Source organism: Leptinotarsa decemlineata, unplaced genomic scaffold (assembly GCF_025532065.1).
Source record: "Leptinotarsa decemlineata unplaced genomic scaffold, Ldec_3_MD MMD2_tig00002159_RagTag_RagTag, whole genome shotgun sequence".
NCBI lineage: Eukaryota > Metazoa > Arthropoda > Insecta > Coleoptera > Chrysomelidae > Leptinotarsa > Leptinotarsa decemlineata.
The window spans coordinates 7,288,146-7,303,339 of NW_027412574.1; the positions used below are offsets into that span (position 1 = coordinate 7,288,146).

Sequence of the window (15,194 nt, forward strand, 5' to 3'; positions counted from 1 at the left end):
GAATAATTTCCAGAGAGAGCTGAGTTTGATCAAACAAATCAAACAAAAACTACAAAAGCAAGCCATGGACTTGCTACCCAAATTCAAGATGCGATAACGTCAGTTATGAGACATTGTCATTTTTGGCTGAACCAACCAATAATATTTTTTTGAAGAAAGACTGCGTAAACTTAGCTCACAGAAATAGTAATAGTCCGAATAATAGTGTAAGTGCATTTATTAAAAACAATAAAGACAAAACTTCGGTATCGGATAGATCAGGAGTATATCAGCTGAGTTGTGGCTCTTGCCCAAAACTGTATAATGGCCAAACAGGGAGATTATTTTCCAAAGAATTAAAAGCTTAGATGTAATTTTGTGAATAGAAAGACCAATTTCACATTTGCAAACCACCTTTTAGCAGAAGTACATGAGTTCAGTCATGAATATGACATGTTATATTTAGAAGAGAAGAGTTTGAAATTCAATCTTCTAAAATGTCAAGCAATCAATAGATTCAAGAATTCGGGTAACTAACTAAATGATCAATTAGAATTGAATAACCGTTACTGAATATTTTTCAAATGTGGGGACTGAAAAATAAGCTCAGGTCATTTAATCCATTACAAACTCAAGTACTTGAAATGTAGGTACTTTAAATTTTAAAATTAGGTATACCAAGCATTAAATTTGTAAAATATAGTAGATAAAGATACGCCCGAAGAAGCCATTGTATGGCGAAACACGTGTCGCGTTTTTATTAAACTGTTTAGTGGAACATTTTTGGCTGTGAATTTTAGAAAGTATTTTGAAGTGTTTTGTGTGAGAAACTTTGCCAAAAATCCGACAGATATAATTCAACGCGACAAAAGTTGTTTTCTGTTAGGAACTTAACAATAGAAATAATTGTTGTATACGTTTTTGTGAGAGATTGTATCGATTAATCTAAAAAGTTGTTAACTTATACTTCAAGGTCCTTCTTCACAGTAAATTAGAAATCAACCCTGAAAAATCATCGTTGAATTCCTGATAAAATCACTTATCCAATAGATGGCATATATGGGGTTATTTTGTTTGATATTTTGAAGAGGAGTGTGTACGCATCTTAGCGATACCTTATATTATTTCACAAAAATTAGGTGTTTTGGGAAATTTACATTACTGTCTTATTTATGGAGATATTGAACGTGGCTCCTTTTGGAAAAAATTCCCTATATGCAATCAATTATTTATATTTTGAGCTGTTTTGGAATCATCCGTATCTGTGAGTATAGGTTGAAAATGAGTCAAATCACTTTTCAGTATCGTCCTTCCATTTTTTATTTTTATCATTCATTTTTGGATCCATTTTCAACCCGTTTGATATCTTGATAGAGTTTTTCAACACACTGATCTCATTTCAGATCATCAGACACGCACAGTTTTGAAAACAATAAAACCTTCTCAAAAACAAACTTGGTCTAAGGAGCAAAACGAAATATATTCAAAAAGTTTTTTGCTCCGAAAAAAAAAGAAGTGCTAGAATTGAATTAGTTCTTGTTTGTATCTAAAATATAAGGAAAAGAAATATTCATCATTATTAAAAAATAGAAACTGGGCTGCAATCAAAGAATACGTTTACTGTTGTTACAGAAAAAAGAAATAATATTAATAATTTTCATTTGATATTTTTTTACCTATGTTGTAGTTTCATTTCATTAGAAATTATGTTATTTTTTCATACTACGTGTTTATTAGTTTACCGAACAATTTTTGTCAGCAGTTCTCAAATTGAAGAATAATACTCCATTCAAATAAATGTTTATTCAACCTGATCAAATTTTTTCTGTGCTGAAATATTCCAAGTCTTTTTTATTTTGATTGAAATGTCTGCTGCAGGTTATAATCGATGATGATATGACGTATTCATCGTCATGAACAGTCAACATAATAAAAAAACATTGGTTTAATCTCCACTTCATTATGTTCAACCTGAACAACATCATACCTCCAAAAACTGAAAGGGAGTTTTCGAAAAAACTATTGCTAAGAAAAAGAGAATTGAAACTTATTACTAATATCTATTTCACAAATTATATCTTACCTTATGCTAGTCACTCAGAATTTCGTTTCGTCATAGAAAACATACTTAGTGCGATTTTTACCTAATTCTTGAACTAAATTATATATCGGAAATCCGTAGTGCTGCTGCGGATTTTTATATAGAATTTATTGAAACTGTAGACATTCTGGATATTCACTATTCATTTCTCAATAAATTCATTACCCGATCATTCATCACATTTTAGATTTTTCGTTTGTGAAAAAAATGTCATTTTTCATCTACTCATTTCTACTCAGTCACACTTCGATTATTTTTGTGCAGTCAGGTTTTCAAATCTACAATTTCAAAGTCAAATCCGAAGTTTCCTGCTTAATGTCTAAAATTGATTTACACAACGCGATTTCTGTTGAGGCGTCCATGCCAAATAATTAGAATTTGAAAATCTACATTTGAAAATACAAACAGGAAACGGTTTAAAATATGTCTGTCGCACCCCTACGAACGACAACCCTCAGAAGTATAAACTTGTACTAGCTATAGATTAACGAGGTCTTACATTTTTAACGTGTGATTCCGAACACTATATTGATATTTTCAACTTATAACATATTCAAATTTTTGTATCTAAGATAGTGCAGAGGTTAAAATTGCTTCGACAAGCTAAATGGAATAACGCACTGTTAGTAATTATATTATTATTATCCTAACTAGAACGGAAACAGTACATTTCCGTACTCGACACCGTTATCCGAAAAAGCTGATTTCGGGTAAGTAGTCGAATGTGGGAAAGTATGAGTTCAGATCAAGCATTTTTCTATAAGTGAATATGTTACGAAGCTCTGATGAAACTTTTATATGCGAAACAATTCCTGATCTAAATTGTTTGTATAGATATAGGGTGATGCACGCACACGAACGCTTGTACAAAAAACATACAAAACAGGAACTTTTTCATAAAATTCTACATCTCTCAAAAAATTTTCCATTTCTATTATCGAATTTCTGCATCACGACAATCTAGTTAGAATCATGAAATGCAAGTGCAGCGTTGCCCGATTGTGGGCTGACCAACATGCTATCCATTGAAAGTGTTCGTATAAACCTGGGCTCACAAAGACACTATTCACATCAGGTGTATACAATTACACAGCCACGCCTCCTGGCGAAGTTTTGTGAAAGTAGGTGGTGTATCAGCTATGTGTATATGGTGTAATGGTCGGCCCAACCGAAAATTTGCTAAACGTCATTTCACATAATAACATGTCCAAAAAACACTATATACAGTGGGAAACGTTGGTGAGCCCGAAACCGGGACGACCGACGTTTCCGAGGGCTGACCAGAGTTCACATCGTATATTCTACGGGCTGACAAATGACCGTTTACATATATATATATATATATATATATATATATATATATATATATGGAATATATATATATATATATATATATATATATATATATATATATGGAATATATATATATATATATATATATATATTCCATATATATATATATATATATTCCATATATATATATATATATATATATATACATATATATATATATATATATACATATATATATATATATATATATATATATATATACATATATATATATATATATATATATATATATATATATATATATATATATATATATATATATATATATATATATAAACAGCTTGGAGACAACTATAGTAAATTTCGACCTGACCATTACACATAATCATAATAAATTGGCGTTCAATGTACTTTACAGACATTTCAACCCCACATGATCGTTCCATCTGACAGTTATAAATTAGCAGCCTACAATTCAATGTTGCATAGAGCATTCTTGTTGACTTTATCTGCTAACAATCTAGATAGGGAAATTAAAATAATTATACAGATAGGACATAATAATGCTTTCAACGCAGACACAATCCAGAAGGTGGTCAGAAAACTAAGCCTCAAATTTACGTACAGATCAATATACCCCCAGATCAAACAATCAGAAATTAAGAAATTTGTAACTCTTAACATATTTTGGAAAAGACAATATGGACCACATGCCAGTGGAATTTCCTTCTTTATGCCAAAAATAAATTGAACAAGATATAGAAATCTGGAGTTTATGGGTTTGAGTATCCGAACTGTAATAGTGTTTATGTGGGACAATGTGGCCAAAATTCCTCAAAACGATATGCTGAACTTGAAAGGTCCTTCAGACTGAGTGAACATGACTCGACGTTTTCAAAATATTCCTCGGAATGTAACCAAGAGTTCCAGAATCTAAACGATACGGAAATGTTGCACTATGCAAGTAAGGGTTGGAAACTCAATTATCTGCATTCCTTGGAAATTCATAAGCATTACGGATGTGACATGGTGAATGATCAAATCGATCTAGTTTTCTCACTAGTTTTCAAATTAGCGTACCCACATTGTCACATGTAAACTAAATTCAGGTACTCAATTAAGTTGAGTACATCTGTTATTACCTACAGTAGTGATTAGGAATCACACGTTTAAAGGTAAGACCTTGTGAATCCTTAGTTCCCACAAATTTCGACTTCTGAGGGTTGTCGTTCGTAGGGGTGTGACAGCTGGTTAACAAACAAGTAATAAAAATAGTTTTGTGGCAGAAAAGTCTTGGTTTTTTTCTTGAAAATCTGAACATTAGAACATGTCTGCACTCAGGTCAAATATTTTCAGTCCCAGTATATTCGGTGATTTATCAGTTACATTATGTTTAGCATGCGGTATATGATAATTTATCATTTGCCTAGATAATCTCGAATAATAAAGATTTTTAAGTTCAAAATGTGACTTTTTTTTTGGAAAACATAGATAGCTCCATAATATATATAGAAGGAAGATTCAATGTATTAATTTTTTTAATAGTTCTCACAGATTGCTTATTTTGAGACACCAACCAAAAAATCGAACAACCTTTTTCTGAGCTCTAAAAACGTCAGATGATGTGGAAGTTGTTGGTTTTAGGTGAGAATAATTCTTATGTTTTTCAATTTATATACACGATAAAATATACGAAAAAAATATTGATATAACTTTATCAAATTCCTAGTGTACTTTGAAGTTTGAGGATAAGACAGTTGTCGGAAGTGACAGAGAAAGTGGAACAAATAAAAAGTTAAATATACATATCATACATATACGTATCATTTGAAATGATACGGATTGAGTAAGATCAACACAAGAGCCATGGTAGATATGAGAAATTTGAAGGCTATTGCTATTCAAGGCAGCAGCAAATGTCAACTGAGGGGCCAATTTGACATATTTCATTGTATTTGTAAAATTAAAGTCTAACTAAAATTTATTTACCCGTTTTTGAATTTTGTTTTATATATTTAAGGTTCAGTATTAAAATTGAAGTAAAATTTAATACACTTATGAAAATATCCATTTGAAAATCTGAGGGAATATTTTTATTTCACTGATGACATCAAGTAACATCATTAATCGAGTTGGGTTATTACTTTCCAAATTGTGTGGCCTTATGTACATAATTTCAATTTATTTCAGATGAATACCCTATATGATACAATGTCTAGAGAATTCACAAAACATCTCAAAGATGTATGTATTCATCTTGTTCATAATCATAAAGCAAAAAATGCCATGAAAATTTACGAAAATTTTATATCAGATTCAATGGAAGACAATTATGGAATTTTTATTCTTGAAGAGATGCTGCTTTGTAATATTGTAAGTAAAGAAATATATGATTTTTTATTTTATCTTTTTTCAAGCATAAACTTACAGGAGGCGGATGAAGTTATATCTTTAACAAAATATTTACGTGACAAAGGAATGAATCAATTTGCTTTTGAAAGATTAACAGAATTTGCTTTGAGAAATAAGTATGTAGATGTGGCTTGGAGTTTGTTGAAAAATATAAACGAATTGAGGCCACACTTTTTTTGGCCACTTCTTGTGATTGCTCATCAAGTCAAAGGGGAATGTGGTGAGTTTTATTTTATCAACTATATTTATTGTATTCAACTAAGAAAAGGCTGAAGTTTTTTCAATAAAATTTGGAAATCTAGAATTGCACCACCTGCAATGGGTATATGTCAATAAAACAAATTGAAAATAACATGGTGGTTTGATATAAGAAAATTTAAGTTGAAAAAATAGTCAAATTAAATCAGTTTTTCTTTATTTTCAGTGTTTTAATATTAATATATGTTACAAAAAGGATATGAAGCTTTATAACTCCTATGATTAGTTTTAGATAATTGTGAGTTTTCTAGATTGTAATTAGCTTTTTGTGCTTACCTCTATATATAATACCCTCTTTGAGGTGTCTCTCGTCGCGCGTTTCGCTAACCATCCGTTAGCATCACCAGGAGATGATTAATCAATAGATTCATTTCACGCCAGAGGTTCCGAATTCTACTCATCAAGAATAATTATATATTTGTTGAAGTACTATTTTTTGTTGACACTGGTTTTTCAATCTGCGTCACATTGACGATTGTTTCATTGTTATTTTTATTAAATTCTATATATTATTCTATCACTTCATTTGAAAATAAATTCCTCATTTCATTTCAGGTGTTTTAGAGGTTATCCAAAATATGATTAAAATGAATGTTAGACCAGATTCTGATACTTTGGAATACTATGTTTTGCCCTTCTGTAATCTGGATAATGCTAAACATCTGATTCAAAAACTAGTAAATTTGGGGTTTTCTGTCAAGCAGCTATTAACTTCAGTTTTGTTGGTCTTATTACAATATGGAAAAGTGAAAGATGCTGCAAATTTGTGTAAGTATATAATCTTTGCTGAAATTATTTTTCGTGAGGAAATTTTCCATTTTTAGGTAATTTTTACAAAGTGGACATTGGAGGAGACATACTTTTCAAACAAATTCTGACTTCTTGGAGTGAATTTGAAGATGCTAGTTCAACTGTAACACTTTTACAAAAGTATTGTGAATCATATAAAGAGAGGAATGATCTGGTTGGAGACTTTCTTGTTAGTTCTTTGAAATATTGCGAGAATACTGAAGATTTTGAGGCCTACAATAGATTACTAGAGGTAAAAGTATCTGACAGCATGCTACTAACTCTCTTCGCTCTTGTTCATATCAATATTTATTTCCAAAAGATATGAGTGAGACAATCACAGAAACAACACTGATTTATAACTTAAGTGTGAATCTTAAAGTTTTATTGATAATGCTGTCAATCACATATTTATTTATTTATTTATGTATATACATGGGCAAGCCCAATTCAGATATAAGTAGTACAGTGCTATGTAGTACTTGATGCAATACAGTGGATTAAAAGTAAATTATAAGAATAATATAATTTCAAAGTAAGATAATAAGTAGATTATTTAAGAAAAATTAAAATGTATAACAATATGAATTAATATAATTCTTACAAGCAAGTAACACCAGACACAATATAACAACGCAATACCTAGATGGCTAGGTGAAAAATATAGTTTTTAAAGCGGGAAACTAATATATTCAAGATTTGAATGTTATTCAAAGAGTTAGCCAGTCGAAGAGTTCTGGGAGTAAAGCTGTTAAAAGAAAAGTAAAACTTTTACACCTCTCTAGCTGAGAGAAGCTCGGGGCTGATACTCAGTCCATTGATAATTTTGAATAGAAGTATTAAATCTCTATATTTTCTGCGAGCCTCAAGAGAAAGTATATTGAAAATGCATTCCAATGCAGTATAGTATTAGTATACATCTTGAAGGCAATATATTGCAGGAAATTGTGCTCTACGGCCTCGATTTTCACTTTTTGTGTAACGTAATGAGGGACCCAAACTGTAGAACATTAATCGAGATGAAATCTAGCCAAAGAAGAATAAAGAGATTTAATAGCAGTGATGTTGGTGAAATCACAGGTAGTTCTCTTTGTAAAGCCAAGCATCTTCATATATTTTTTAATTAGAGCGGAAATGTGTGATTTATAGCTAAGTGTGGAGTCTAGGATCACACCTAGATCTCCTGTTTCAATAACAGAATGTGAGGTCAGATTATTTATACTATACTAGTACTATATTGCTGTATCGCTGCTGTTCCAGTGTTTTGACAGAATCAGAATCAACAAACTTAGGCGTGTGCAGCGTTATAGAACAGTCCTTTCAAAAAATTGTTCTACAGCGCAATCTAGTGGCCAGTTACAGAAAAACTGATAGACTAAAAACCTTCTCTATGAAAAATTACTTATACATGTCAAGTTTCATCACGATCGGTTGAGCGATGTAGAAGTTTATCACTTACCAACCAACCAACCAACAAACATCCATTTTTTTATATATGATTCGAAAGTGATTGGGTGATGTGTTCGATGAAAACGAAGAATTTTGCATTTGGATGCATTCAAACACATACCAGCAGTTGGGTGCTGCCCGTTAGATAAATTTTGCAAACACCAGTTAGATAGGCAATCTATATCGTTTTGTAGACACAACGTATCGGCTTCACATTCAGTTATTTTAAAACATTTTAAATCGTCGTCAAACAGAAAAGCTTTGCTTTCATGGTAACAGCTGATTACATCGTTGATAAAAAGGTTAAACAACAGTGGTCCCAAATGTAAACCTTGTGAAACACCCGATGTAACTGCGATGGTATAAGAATAATAATAATGATTGACTCTAACTCTTGAGTCACTGCAATATTTACCCATCAACATCATACAAACAGAGTTTATAAACCATATAACCAGAGTTCATATGGTGTTGATGGGGACTTCAAAAAGTGTCATTAACCAGGGTTCCATTCCAAAACCAATACCCCATTCTGGAGTTTTGCACTGATCAAGGACACTTAGCAACCCCTTATGTATTATCTTAATTAGCATCACATTTTATTTGCAAATCCATAGTCTGTAATCCATTTTGATTAACGTATTCACCTCCATGCAATTTTGGCTTTCGAATCTCCCCATGGATGCAATCAATTGCTCTGACAGTCATTGAGAATTGAAATTTCCTCTGCAAAATATTCAATGCATCATCCGACATGCACACATCTTATACACACAGCTGCCGGACTGAGTCATGGCCGGTGAGAAGCCCCTCAGAAAAAACTTTACGAGTTTGACTATTCAAAATATGTTTATGCAATTCACTTACAAACTCCATCACTAACTTAATATAGTCCTGAATTTGGATTTTTAGGTCTCGAATAATCTAACAGACTGATAACTGTATTGTATGTTCTGATCTATTTATCTCATTTGATTTGTTAGTTCTCTTTATATTACTGTCTTTATGTCTTTCATATTATACATTTACTTCATACATTACATCAGATTTCTACAGGTATCTCAAATTGGCACCAACTATAGACAAATCTGTCTTCTTGTATCCTACAACTGAAAAATGAGATTGATAACATCATAAAGGGTCTAAAAACCTCGTCTGCCAAAGATGTGTTTGAATTGAACAGTAAAATTATAAAACTGGTCAGTGATTTTATCATCTAATTAATTTTTGTATTGCTCATAACACCTTTCCGGAAGTTTTCAAACTTTCCCAGATATCTCCAATATTTAAAAAAGGTAACCATAATGATGCTAATAGCTATCGTCCCATCTCTATAATACCCATCCTAGCAAACATTTTCGAGATAGTATTAAAAATTAGACTAGTGGAATTCTTTGAAAAAAATGAGTTACTTACCAACTTTCAGTACGGTTATCGATCTGGAAAATCCACAGTTACTGCCCTAAGTGATTTATTTATTTATTTATTTATTTGACACTTTGGTACATTGAGTACTTGTGCTAAGTCATAATTAAAAAACAAAAATAAAACTACAGAAGTTGAACAATACTAAAACAATAAATATGGTTCACGTCCACAAACTTTCACAACATAGAAGTATTATATAAAAAATCGGAGAAGCTCTAGCAAATACTCTCAAAATGTCATGAAAAAGTGTCGTGCAAGAATTCCTCAAGACTGTAGTAACACTTCTGTAAGAGAAGTTTCTTCACCTCAATTTTAAAAAGTTTATCTGACTCGATTTTCCTAATAGATGCCGGCAAGTTATTATAACAGTTTGTTGTATTAAATAGTGGGGAGCATCTAAAGTGAGCCGTTTTGTGTGAGGGGGTTCTTAACAGTTTCCCATGACAGGTGTCTGTACCATGTATATCCGCATTTGTGACAAATTCAGTTATATTGTTACGGGCAAAAGTGACACACTTCAAGATAAATAAAGAAGGTGCCGTCAATAGGCCCTCTCTTAAGAAAATTGGTCTACAACTATCTTGAAAATCTATATTAAAAATTAGTCTCAGCAATCTTTTCTGAGCAACAAAAACTCGTGGAAATCCCCTTGCACATCCCCAAGAAATGATATTAAAGCTGATGTGAGAATAAGCCATAGAAAAATAGACATTCATCAATCCAAAATTATCTAGAGTGTTTTTCAATTGTTTGATTGAGTAATATGCGGAATTGAGTTTGTTGCAGACCTTCTGAATATGACCGCTCCAGGTCAAATTTTCGTCTAAAGACGTTCCTAAAAACAAGACTTCGCTGGAAGATCGAATACCATTTATTGTGGAAGAGTCACTGCTGAAATTTTTCCTAATAAATGATTTCATTGAAACAGATTTAGATTTATTCAGAATAAGTTTGTTACGTTGACACCAAGCACTGAATTTATCTATTATTTTATTTATTTTGTCTGACAACTCAACTTCGTTTTTGTCGGCCACAGTAATTGCAGTGTCATCCGCAAACATGGTTATGTGACACTCAGAAAAGAATTCAGACAGGTCATTTATGAAATTGAGGAACAACAATGGTCCCAGGACAGAACCTTGAGGCACTCCTAGTTTTACATCTTTGGGACTTGATAAAATTCCATTGCAGCTAACTATTAGACTACGGTTTTCCATATATGATTTCACCCAGTTCAATAGATTATTTGGGAAACCTAGGCCTGCAAGTTTAATTATAAGAAATTCGGAAGATGATGTTTGTGATAAAGTATTGAATCTTTCGAAACACAAGAATACTGTAACGCGAAGTTCTATGACCTTTCATGTGCCTTCGATACGGTAAATCATAAGTTTATGGCTGGAAAACTTGAATACTACGGGATTAGAGGTGGACAGCTGAATTTATTTAAGTCATACCTTGTAATTAGGAAAGCCAGAGTACACTGGGAAAATGAAGTATCCGATTTTGTAGCCATGGAGCACGGAGTACTACAAGGATCTGTACTAGGTCCTATTCTTTTTATTATTTATGTCAATGATATGATGTTCAATATACAGAGCCTAAGTACCTCTATTCACCCTTTTGGTTATGCTGACGATGTATCAATAATACATTGTGACACAAACAGTCGGTCATTAGGAGACCTTATGATAGATTCTGATGAACTCATCCGGATGTGGAATAAGAGTAACTACCTTTCCCTCAACTCTGACAAAACTCTGAATCTCAACTTCACATTGGTTTGTTAGATATTAAGTTATTTAGAACACTGGGTATATTTTAGATTGTAAAAAGTATGTTTTTTGTATAAGGCATCGTTTCCCGAGCCGCAGTGTGAAATAAAACAGCTTGAGATTGAGTTGGTTGTATTAATATTTTGGCCCTATTCAAATTAATAGTGATCTAAAACATTGGCGATGAGGATTCTTATCGTAACCAAAAAACGCAGTGAACAAAATGCCAGAGACGACAACTACCGAAATAGTGGGACTTTTAGGTTCGCTTAGTACCTTTAATCATGAAAACTCTGACTTTTCGGTTTTCCTCGAAAGATTAAAGCAATTTTTCATTCCTAATAACATTACGGAAGAAAAACGTAAAAAGGCTATTCTCTTGAATACGCTTTCCGAAAAATGTTATATATTAGTTAGGAACTTGTGTGTTCCAAACCTTCCAGAAGATAAACCTTTCGAAGATTTATGCAAATTGTTATCAGAACATTTGGCTCCAGTTAAATCGTTATTTGCTGAACGGCTAAAACTTTACACAGCAAGCCGCGAAACTCGTGAAAGTGTTGCGGACTGGGAAGCTAAAATAAAGAAATTAGCTTCAAATTGTCAGTTTGGTGACGAACTTGGAACAGTTATGAGAGATATCTTTGTTATTGGCATAAATGACTCAAAAATCATGGCCCGTTTATTTGAAGAAGACGCTTCAAAATCATCAGTAAATTTAAAACAAATGGTAAAGTTGGCACTATCCAAGGAACCGGCTTTGAAGGAACATACCGTCAAGCTTAAAAAAGCGAGGAAGTTATTCCATTAATGAATCGTTAGTTCAGTTACGTGAGGATGATATTGGACTAAGTGGTGAGATTCGTTCAAGTTTTAAGAATTTTCTAAGAATGTCCACCGAGGATTTCGAGAATCTGATATGCCTTCTTGGTCCTGCAGTTGCCAAAAGACATACTAACTACAGAAATGCTATAAGTGTAACAGAAAGGTTAGCAATAACTTTAAGATTTCTATCAACAGGCGATTCCTACCACAGCCTCATGTATCTTTCAAAAGTATCAAAGCAGTCCATATCTTTTGTCAGCGCGCACCGTCCACACTGCGCCGACTTGTCGTAAAATATGTAGACAAAACAGAGACCTTTTGATCTTTACCGACTGGCGACGGGACTTGCAACAGTCTCAGAATTTGGAAACAAAACCCAAATAAGACAAAAATGTTGCAGAAATGTATCGGATTTGTCGCCACTTTGTCGCGAAACATGAATGTTCTTGTCTTGTCGTTGTTTTGTCTGCTTGGTCTGGACCCGGCATTACAAGCGAACGGATACGACAGAAAAGACATAATCCACAGTACACGTCCAAAAAAAAGAAGAGAAATATCAGTGAAGATCAATCCCAAGGCACTGTCTATCTGCCATACATAGAAGGTGTCACCAACCGAATCGGGAAAATTCTAAAGAAGAAGATTAACACCATCTTCAAACCAACTAAGAATATATCTGAGTATCTATGATCAGCAAAAGAGCAGAGATCCACTCAAATCGGCGGGAGTTTACGGGATTCCGTGTAACTATGGTGAAGTCTATATTGGTCAGACGAAATGAAGCATTGGTACCCGCCTACTCGAGCAAAAGCGGTGTTGCCGATTGGGACAAACCGAGAAGTCTGCAGTCGCATAACATGCACTGTCCGACGGGGAACACAAGATCCTGTTCGAAAATACCGAGAGGCTAGCAACTTCGAGTCATTATTCAACAAGAATGCATTTACAAGCCATAGAAATACACAAACAAAAAGAAGAGAGAACATCTCTACCAAAAATCTGGCACCCAGCTTTGAAAAGCGCCAAAACGAAGCCAAGTCAACCAAATCGCGCGGGAAGTACTTGTGAACCCGCCATTACAGAAAGTGCGCCAAAAACCAGCACTATAAATGACACGGCAGAAATAGAAGCTTCAGTTTCAGTTGACATGTCGAGAAGGGTACTTCGACTATGCCACTGAAGATGACTTCCGCAGTTGCAGTCGAAACGTTTGGAGATCATAACCAAAGAAGACCACAGCAAAACCCGGAAACCATTCAAAACATTACAAGACTAATGCAACATGTCGGGAAGAAAATAATAGGTACTGTTAAAATCGAAATAAAATTTTTTGGTTTTAGTTTTGGTTAATGTCAAATTATTGTAAACTCAGAATTTATTGTATTAGTTTGAGAATGTCTATATAGGACGAAAATGCAGTAACGTTAGTTACAATTAAAAGTGGTAAAAACATAGAAATTTTCATTTCTCTTTTCATTATGATCTACCAAGTAGTAATGGCTACATCCATCAATTTATTTTCAAATTATTGTGTTTAATTAATCGAGTTGTTTTGTGTACAGATATTCGTACATTTATAATTCACAAATGAGTTTTATGTACAATATTATCCACACAAGAATAAGTGGAAATCGTTTTTTTATGTGGTGAGAATGTGCTATATTGAAATGTTGCTTGTATTCTCAATCACCAACATCCAGGAAGAAATATTCACTTTAGTACCGTGGGAAGGATATTGAAAACATTCAAATTAACTGGCTCTGTGGACAATCATTTCAAGAAACCACATAATTCAATAAAGCATAATGAAGAAGAACAACTCAATGTTTGTTTGAGCATTATTGAAAACGGAAAAACTAGTAGTATTAGTGAATATACACGGGTTAGCAGAGAAACTGTGAGAAGAATTTTGCACAAAAATAAATTCCATCCTTATAAGCCAAAGTTCATACACACTCTTAACTCATCTGCAGGTAGTGGGATACAAATCTGCAAAAGAAAGGAATACAGGTGAAATAGGAATGAAGAGAAATAGATTTATTCAATTACTGACACAATAATGTCCATACATTAAAAATCAAAATCACTTTAACAATGAAATGAAAAAGCTAGATGAACTTTGCAACAACAAAGACGAATTTCTGGAGGTGTATGCATTTCTTTTTCTGATAACAGGCCAATGCGGGTGTTTTCTGGGCAAGATATGACAATGAAGTCTCGTATTTATCAAAATTATGAAATTTGAATCATGTTTTGTGCGAATCGATAGAGCAAAAGATTCGAAAAATTAAAAAAATTGGAAAAAAGTCGAAATGACAGTAGAGAGTCCAAATTTCAAGCAAGGGTATGAAATTGAAAACTGAGCAACTTTTTTTTAGAATTTTTCAAAATTAACAAAAAAAAACTGTTTTTTTAAGATTTTCGACAAAAATGTCAAATTCAACAGGTTTACAGTAGCACATGACAAAAGGAAAGAGGGTGTTTTTCTACTCATTTTTCAAAAACAAACTAACTACGAATACAAATTTTCATTATATCGATTATAAAAAAAATAAAGTCGCGAACTTTATGTGTGACACTGTATATATATATATATATATATATATATATATATATATATATATATATATATATATATATATATATATATATTTAATAGGTTGATTTATAACTATAAATTTCAGGTGTTGAAGGAGAAAAAACTGAAGATCACCATTACTTCGGCAGATATCCTACATAATATACTGAAAACATGTGAATCTGCAATTTCTGAGGATATTCAGAGGGGTATTGATGATATCGTTGATTTCAAAACAAAACCAGAATCAAGCTATATACCTCATCCAGTAAGTGTGTCTTTCTAATGAAATGAAAATCAGCCACCT

At 32.7% G+C, this 15,194-nt stretch overlaps 1 protein-coding gene across 3 annotated transcripts in view; it reads left to right on the forward strand.

The window, feature by feature from the left end:
* Positions 1 to 15,194, forward strand: part of LOC111502001 (Leucine-rich pentatricopeptide repeat containing 2) — a 53,973-nt gene that overhangs the window by 12,426 nt on the left and 26,353 nt on the right. For all 3 annotated transcript variants that reach the window (XM_023155945.2, XM_074177182.1, XM_023155944.2), the window contains 5 exons: positions 5,564 to 5,746; positions 5,804 to 6,005; positions 6,599 to 6,811; positions 6,868 to 7,085; positions 14,994 to 15,155. In XM_023155945.2, the coding sequence (XP_023011713.2) occupies positions 5,564 to 5,746; positions 5,804 to 6,005; positions 6,599 to 6,811; positions 6,868 to 7,085; positions 14,994 to 15,155 (978 nt within the window). The remainder of the gene's footprint in view (positions 1 to 5,563; positions 5,747 to 5,803; positions 6,006 to 6,598; positions 6,812 to 6,867; positions 7,086 to 14,993; positions 15,156 to 15,194) is intronic.